At 44.3% G+C, this 9,044-nt stretch overlaps 1 protein-coding gene across 1 annotated transcript; it reads left to right on the forward strand.

The window, feature by feature from the left end:
* Positions 1–416: 416 nt before the first annotated feature.
* LOC142803618 (uncharacterized) lies at positions 417–3,320 on the forward strand. Its single transcript, XM_075889004.1, has 2 exons — positions 417–2,911; positions 3,196–3,320. Exon 1 carries the CDS (start codon positions 719–721, stop codon positions 2,693–2,695), a length of 1,977 nt encoding a protein of 658 aa, XP_075745119.1. The 5' UTR covers positions 417–718; the 3' UTR covers positions 2,696–2,911; positions 3,196–3,320.
* The last annotated feature ends 5,724 nt before the right edge of the window (positions 3,321–9,044 follow it).

The raw sequence follows: 9,044 nt of genomic DNA on the forward strand, positions 1-9,044 counted from the left end.
CGTTTCCCCAATGAACGCACGTGCGGCAGACCAAGTTTGGTGCGAGTATAAACGGTGTCGGCTCCAAAATGAATGCAGGCGTGAAAACTGTGAATAGCGAGCACGTTATTCTCGAGTGTCCAGTGTTGCAATGCCGCACGGTCCCATCGAGCAGACGACAACTGACCATGCTGACGACTGGGCTGGCCTAGGTTATCGTGAATAGAGCAGCATTGGAACTAGAACGCTGTGGGAAAACGAATGGGCGACTGAAGTTGTGGTGGTGCTAACAAAAAAAAAGCAGTACCTTAATGCGGTCACCATGCGCAGTCAAGGTGCTTTTAAATCTGGATGTCTACGACACTGTTTACCCATTTTAAAGTGACGCAACTATCATCATCATCATTATGGGCCTGCAGTAAGTCAAGTCGAGTCATTGGTCGAGTCAACATTCCAATACAACACTTCTCGCCATAGAGGAAGCTTCTCGCAGAAGCCCTCAAAGAATCGTAAGCATGCCAGGTGAGTGTCTTCTGTTAAATTTTCATATTGAAGTTGTAAGCCGCAAAGGTAAATAAATAAAAAAAGAGAGGACAGTTGATTTTCAGCCTCGCGCTGTATATCTTTACTGCTTATTCATGTATGTATGTACAAACCAACTGACTAGCCTAACAACGTGTTCTGGTGGTGGGTGTTCTTTGGTCTAGCCACCATTCTACTGTGCTCTGTGCTGTTCAAGATGGCTGAGAGCGCGGATCGCAAATTTCGGCGTGAAATTAATCGGCGCGTCAATGCTAGTTTTCAGCTTATTGACAGTGAGGCCGATGTCATAAATGACACGCGGTACGTTGACCGAGATTCCCGCAACGCCGAAAGAGAGAGCGACTTGCCCTCCGAGGCTTGTGCGGTCGACCTCGAAGACGGCCATCGTCGCCTTTGTGTTCATGACAGAGAACGGCCTTCGGCACACTCCTCGATCGTTCCAGAAACGGATGTGCCCCAAGGACACGTTTTGATTTCTGGCGACGCGTGCTACCCCAGCGGCTGCAGTGTTTCTGTGCCTCACGATCACACAGACTTCGAACGGCGTGCCTTCCATGACAGCAGCGCTGCGGCTTCGACTTCGGCGACCTCGCAGGTGAGGCAGAGGGATTCTTTCGAATTGGCACCGACTGGGAGTAACGAAGAGCAAGTTTGTGAACGCGGCAGTGTGGACAGCTTGCTGGCCTTTCGTGAGAGACTGCAAGCGTGGGCCTTACAATCTCGCGCATCGCACACTTCAGTTACATCGCTCTTGAGAGTACTACAGTCCCACGAATGCTTCAGCGCGCTCCCTTCAACTGCAAGGGCATTGTTACAGACGCCCAAGAAGTGCCTGGAAGTGTTGCAGCTGGCCGGCGGGAAATACCATCATTTCGGCCTCAGTGCAGGCCTACAGCGAGTGCTGCAAGATTGTGCAGAACTACCAAGAATTTTGAAGCTTAGCTTCAACATTGACGGTCTGCCGGTTTCAAAAAGTTCACGGGGCCAATTTTGGTGCATACTGGGACGCATAAGTAATTTGGAGGACAAAGCACCATTTATAGTGGGTGTTTTTTTCGGAAGCAGCAAGCCCAACAACGCGAATGATTTTTTGCGACCATTTGTTTGTGACATAAATGCTGCTATCACAACAGGGATTACCATTGGAGAAACTGCAATTCCTGTTAGCTTGTATGCCCTCATATGTGATGCACCAGCAAAGGCATTTGTATTATATGTCAGAAGCCACACAGGCTATTACAGCTGCACCAAATGTGACGTAAAAGGTGTCTACTGTGAGGGCAGGGTGTGCTTCCCAAACGTCAATGCTCGCAAGCGAACAGATGACAGCTTTCGCTTAAAAGTCCAGGAGGAGCATCACACAGGCGAAAGTATTCTTGAGGAACTTCCTTTTGACCTAGTGAAAGATATACCATTAGATTACATGCACCTTGTGTGCTTGGGTGTCATGAACAAGCTCTTGACACTGTGGGTACGTGGCCCAAAAGTGACCAGACTTGGAAGCAAAGTGCGTCTTGAGATGTCGGAAAAAAATTCTCAAATTGCACGGTGTGTTCCATGTGATTTTAGCCGAAAGCCGAGGAGCATTGCTGAACTTGATCGGTGGAAAGCGACTGAGTTTCGCTTTTTTCTTTTATATGGAGGACCCGTTGTTTTGTCATCACTGATTCCTGCACACATGTACAAGAACTTCTTAGCTTTACATGTGGGGATCTCTGTTCTTTCCACACCAGCTGCACCTGCAAGTGAGATAGAGTATGCCGGAAACATGCTCAAGTTTTTTATCCGGACATTCATAAGCATTTATGGCAAAGAGCATGTTTCACACAATGTGCATGGCCTGTGTCATTTGGCAGATGATGTTACACACCTTGGCCCCTTGGACTCATGGAGTGCCTTCCCATTTGAAAACCATATGTCCTCGTTAAAGAGAATGCTGAGAAAGCCAGACCTTCCCTTGGAGCAACTTTGCAACAGGCTTGCTGAGCAGGCACACCGTCCTCTGAGGCATAAGAAAACTGAAAGCCATGTCGTATTTGCTGCAGAGCATGCTGACGGGCCACTTGTTGCTCCATGCCGAGGCCCCGGCATGGGGAAATTAACATGGGGAAGGATGGCAAGGACCTTTAATGATGATGTGCCCACCTATCAAAATGTCGATCATGCTGACTAGAGGTACTTCTTCAAACAACCTATGTAGCATTATATTAATGTATTATGTTTGTGTAATTCCTGTTTTATGAACTTTGTACTTTTTCAGAGGCCGTGAGGCGAAATTTTCCGGAAACAAAAAAAAATGACATCGAGTGTGTGATTAAAGTGTGGCTTCGGCATGCTGGGGAAAAGCTCCAGAAGCAGCGCTTAAGAACTTCTCGCACTCACCATGAGGGTGAGTTTTATTATCTGTGCTGTTGAAGCTATCATAACATATGATACTTTTGCTGTTATAGTTTAAATAATTTTCTTGCCTTACTCGAATTTTGATGTGTATGCAAGCATGAACTATATAAATCATTTTCACCATTATATAATGGCTAGTTCGTACCTGCACATTATGGTAATATAATTTTCATTTTATGCTTTCAAATCTGGCATGCTGTTATTGTCTTAATATTCTTATTGATACTCTAAATTCACTTGTGCTTCAAGATATGCTGCTTTCTATTACTACAGAATGTCTTCAAAGTGTCGCGTTGTCAAGCCCATCGGATGAAGACCTCTGAAGGCACAGGGCAAGAAGTCTCATCTAGTGAAAACTGCCAAGTTTCATTCCTGAAAATAAACATGTTTTCTGTGCATTGCTGTTTTTATTGCTATACTTGAAGAAATTGTTACTGAAACCTCACAGGCAGTGCTTTAAAGAGTGTGCATGTTCAGGCACTTTTGATTGATCAGTTGTCATTTCAGCGCTCCAAAAGAAGAATTAGAGCAACTTTTCGTAAGGTCTGATGAGTGCCTAGGTCTTGTATGCTTCGTCCTCAAAAAGTACTAGACTCATCATAATGTGCTCTTTTCTGGATGCCCTGAGGACGATCTGAGGCCGGACAAACGGACTGGTTTAGGACCACTTGAGGTTCATTTGAGGGCTTCCTCAGGTCATACTTTCGTACGGTGTAGGTCATCCTCAGGACAACCTCAGGTTGTCGGAGCGTTGTCTGGGTTGAGGTTAAAGCCTCGCTCTTCTAGTTCACTACAATTTCTCTGCGATAGAATTTTCTTTTGCAGCTGTTTCAGATCCCTTTAGAAAACGTATGAACCTTCGATCCTCTCTCTCTTTTTTTTTTTTTTTTTTTTGTAAAAGCTGTCGTGTAGCCGATGCAACTCCCACATCGTCAAGTTGAACACATATAACAGCACCCTCGGTTATGGTCTTTCTTTCTTTTTTTTTTTTTGCAGTTAGTTGAACCAAGAACATTGCACAGTCCAGACACTGGTTTTTGCTCGCTGCACTTCAAATAACAAAATAAAAGGCACGAATGTAAAAAAAAAAAAAAGACAGGTCCCTGTGTGTTGGCCAAACAATGTTAACTACCCTCGTGGTAGCGAGTTAAGCTTCTGATTGCCACAACTGAGAAGCAGGTGTGTTGCCAGAGATTAATTAGCACACCATGCCCGTGCCTCCCCCCCCCCCCGCCCCCGTCCCCCCGAACTGTTTTCGCCAAGGCATAGAGTAAAAAATGGTCATTTCAAGGGCGGGCCCCTCCCGAAAACAACAAAATGCCCCTCCCCGACAAAAATTTTTGGCTACGCAATGTTTATGACCATGACAGGGCACTCACTTCGTCCGTGTCGTGCACTGTGAGCTATTCCGGCTACGCAGCTGCCAGTAATTAAAAACTAAATGATGGAGACGCGTATTTAATTTCAACGAATAGTATAATTACCGGTGTGTTATTTTCCCACTTGCTTACCACTCTAGTGGTACCAGCAAGCAAAACAAATGTGTATGAGTGGACATTGCAGGTGTTTTAGAAACACGTCTAGCCCAGCCGGACAACTTACGGGTCACAGTTCAGTCTGGTTGTAACTATATGTGGTCGCTGTATTTTTGTTACCAGTCAGGCCGTCATCTAATGACTACAAACCGGATTATGGGCGCATGGCTATTTTGTTCCTTGCATTCCTACGGTGCCATTTTGATATATGAACATGAAAAAAGGGTTAAGAAGGGCTTTTATGGTGTTTTTGTAGTGCCTTATGTAAATGCCTATTTTGGTTGTTCGCGCCTAAGTGCCTACACATGCCTATTTCCCAAATGAGCGCCTATATGAGCGCTAGCTGTTCAAGCCCACATTTTGTTTTAGAGCGTGGTGTGAAACCATTATTCATTTAAAAAAGACAATATTGATATTTCCAAACACAACGAAGGCAAAGCTACCACGCTGCGAGCGATTGGAGGAGAAGCATTAGGAGTGGAAAAGACTCTATTTCTGCAGCCCTAAGTGGAAGCATGTCTCGGTGTCTGCAGGGGAAGGAGGATAAAGAATTAAAGGTGTGGTAAGAAAATAAAAGTGACGTCTATGGCCGAGGACGCGGCGACCGCCTTCTGCAGACAGCTGTCCAATGCCCCGAAGGAACTGAAGAACTGTCCTGAAAACCTGGGTGTTGCGGGGGGAAAGGAATAGCAGGTTTTTCTGGGCAGCCGCGGGTAGCTGGAAAACGAATGAAAAAGCATAGAGGGCCACTTATGGAATGCTCTTGTTGACTAAGTGGTGGCGAAAATTGCCAAATTAATCGTTATACTTTATAAAGCGAAGCCTGAGACAGGCGCCGGCATGTTTACAATCAACGGTGTATTTAGCATACATTCACCGTATGCTTGAATACGCTTGTTCCGTATGAGATCCCTTGTCATATCTCTTTAAGTGACAAACATGAAAAAATATAGAACAGGGCTTCAAGGTTTGTCCTTAAGCCATTACTCAAAAATGACAGCTGTAACAATATGAAAAAATAAACTAGGATGGGAATTGCTATCTTCACGTCAAATTAAACTATGGTTAAAGCTCCTATGTCAAGCTTTTCATGGTAAAACTCGCATTTGAAAATGAATATACCTAAACAGTCCTCTTCGCGCAATGGTACGTATGATTTAGATTTTAGAATGTCGTACGTATCAGAGATAATTTTTCTATTAGTTCGTTTTCTGTTAGTTTCATGACGGAATGAAATGGTTTCTATAAAGAAAAAAGTGTGTTGCGTCAATGAAGGCGTGTTTTCCTTAACATTGTAACCCTTCTGCCGCAGCGCCTTCAGGTAAAAAATCTGATGTGCACACGGCTTTTGTTTTGTTTGTATTTTAGTTTTTAAGCATCCTTCTCTGGGTGACATAATAATTTGAAGTTAGACACTAGAATAAGTTCTTGCGTGCCCAATGAAAAGCGATTTACCACGGTGATTTTTCAAATTGGTTTGCAACAAGCTACCACAGCATGATGCGAAGAAGCAAGCTCTTAGCCTCTCCTCCCATGTAGCCTTCGCGAGCCTCGTTCCTTCCCTGTTCTCTTCGGTATCGCGGCTGGAGGATCACATGACGCATAGGCACCAAGAACAACATGCAAGGTCACGCGCGCCTGACGTGCCCCAGCCTACGCCTACGATGTTATGTCGTTTCGACATCCTCTGTTGTTTATTACGAGTTTCTGTGAGATGGATCAAGCAGTGGGTGTCCTTATAGGAGAGGCTGGCAAGGATCATGTGTTGTGACCGCGATAAACCACGTCACTCCGATGAAACTAGACGAATATAAATATTTAGGAGTTACTATAACAAGCCGACTAACTTGGTCCAGTCACATTAACAAAATTTGCGCATCGGCCTCCAGAAAACTCGGGTTCCTCAGGCACAAACTAAAAGCCGCTCCTCCACGTGTTAAATTGCTAGCTTATAATTCCATTGTTAGGCCGCAACTCGAGTACGCAAGCGCAGCATGGGACCCATTCCTTAAAAAAGACATTCACAAATTAGAAATGGTGCAAAGAAAGGCAGTCCGGTTCATCTTTAACAGCTATCATAGCCGAGCTTCTCCATCGCTTCTCATGGAAAACAACAATATAATGACCCTGGAACACAGGAGGCAGGTTGCGCGTCTAAGATTTCTGTTTTTGCTTAATTCCCAACAATTCAATATTAATCCAGGACTTTATATTCAGCCCCGCTTATCTCGTTCAACTCGAAGCACCCATGAGCACAATCTAACTCCAATTGTTGCACGCACTAATCTTTTTAAGCACTCCTTTCCCCGCACAATCGAGCAGTGGAATAGATTGCCTGTTGATGTGTTTTCGGCGCGTGATGTGTCGGATTTTGAAAAGCGTGTACTTTCTGCAATATTTTAAACATTCACTGTGCCGCTATGTTTCTTTGTGTATTGCTATCTTTTTTTTTTTTTCACACTTGTTGGACTTTTTTCAGAATTGTGTACCAATTTACCATGCGGATTGATGCTTTCTATGTAATTAATCCCTGCCCACCTGCTTGGTCTTCGGACTGCAGTATGTCTTAAATAAATAAATAAATAAAATAAATAAATCAACTGCGATCAGAAACGACGCACCAAACACAAGCTAAACCTTGTCAGGGTTGGCGAAGGCACGATGCAGGAACGACGAGAAGAACGCAAGCGAAATGGGGTAATAGTAGTAGTAGTCGTAGCAGTAGTATATAGTAGTAGTAGTAGCAGTGGTAGTATGTGTGGTTTTACGTAAAGAAAACCACAATATGAATGTGAGGGACGCTGTAGTGGAGGTCTCCGCAAATGTTGACCATCTGGTGTTCTTTAATGTGTACTGACATCCCGCAGTACACGGGCCTTTGCGCCTCGTTTGTGACCGCCTCGGCCACAAACGAGCCTGCGGCGATCAGAACAGCAGCAGCCGGAGCCAACACCACCTAGACTTTTTTCAAAAAAAAAGTCTAGGTGGTGTTGCCGGAGCACCCTATTGCGACTGGTCCATCGAGGTGGATGCGAAACGAGGGCCGATTAGTGAGTAACATCTCGAGGCTATTCAAAACAAAAATAAAAATAATAGGTAGCTGAGATTCTGTTTGCGTGTTTCATTATTTTTCTCGGCTTTCATTCGTTATACCGGTTTTGAAAGGGCAGTGCAAATACACAGGGAAAAGAAAGACACAGAGACAAAGAGTGCAGTCTTTCTTTTTTCTTTGTCTTTGCGCTTCCCATCCAAACGATATGAAGTAGCTAGCCCGAACCGAAATACTCCTCATTCATGCTACCCAACAGAACACACAAATTACACATGTTAAGTATAGAGTAATGATTGATTGATGATTGATTGATATGTGGGGTTTAACGTCCCAAAACCACTATATGATTATGAGAGACGCCGTAGTGGAGGGCTCCGGAAATTTCGACCACCTGGGGTTCTTTAACGTGCACCCAAATCTGAGCACACGGGCCTACAACATTTCCGCCTCCATCGGAAATGCAGCCGCCGCAGCCGGGATTCGAACCCGCGCCCTGCGGGAAGTATAGAGTAATGTGACGTTCAACGCTATTAATGAGGTACCATTTAAAATGTAGAATATTAACAGAAGACGAGACATTTTTCGTCTGTTTTTTCTAGATATAGCTTGCATTTAACGAACTTTTGATGAAGAGCATATACGTTATGCGACGTCAGCCCACCGATGTCAGCGAAAAAGGAGCTACGTAAAAAAAAAAAAAAACAGGACTATTCCTTGCCGTACGTCACTCCCTAAATCTTGGGGCGCACGCCCGCGAGAAGGGCAAGTGGCATTCATTAGAAATTGAGTGTTTTTTTTTTTTCCGCGACATGTAATTTTGCAAGTCTTAACAGGAATGATCCGGAGTGCCCGGTGCAACATTACGCTTGTCAGCTCGAAATGCCCAAACCTAATGAGGGGCCCTTTAAGGTGTTCACCGGTAGGGGAGAAAGTGGTCCTACGTGATTAGACCTAGCATCCCTCTCTTCTGGAGTATCAGTGGTCTGGTTATTTGCTCCGGCGCTGCCCTTCCCAGCCACAACGAAACCAAAGAGACCCAGGAAAGTGTTAATTGAATGGTGGACACTTGACGCACAATACTAGACAACAAAATGAAAGGCCACATACTGCGAATCGCGCGGGAAATGCATGTATATGTTCAATCGTTGGTGCATTTCTGCAATTTTAAACAATATCATTTTTTTTACCCCACAGATACAAGTCCCCGGCGTAGTTGTTTTGGAATATTTCAATTTTTGTAAGAATTTATTGTGCCTATAAATATGATTTTGAGGGCCTAAAACGGTGTTTTACCTGCATGCCTTTCTTTGGCGCCTAAAACACAGTTTTTTAGTGCCTAAAAGTCAGGCCTCTAAAATGACACAAGTGTTCAACAGCACTCCCTGAAGTGCTTCGAACATTTGAGTTCATAAGAAATCCGTAAGGAAAAAAAAGAATGACAGTGAGATATGTGAAGGCAGGTTTACAGCTATCAACATGCATGTGTTCCGGCATTCAAGCTCGAAGTATGACACTCACAACTGAAACATTATTCC

The sequence above is a fragment of the Rhipicephalus microplus genome, chromosome 3 (assembly GCF_043290135.1).
Source record: "Rhipicephalus microplus isolate Deutch F79 chromosome 3, USDA_Rmic, whole genome shotgun sequence".
NCBI classification, from domain to species: Eukaryota; Metazoa; Arthropoda; class Arachnida; order Ixodida; family Ixodidae; genus Rhipicephalus; species Rhipicephalus microplus.

Excerpts from the sequence above, each read along its gene's own strand:
- LOC142803618 (XM_075889004.1), top strand. The coding sequence starts at position 719 with ATGGCTGAGAGCGCGGATCGCAAATTTCGGCGTGAAATTAATCGGCGC.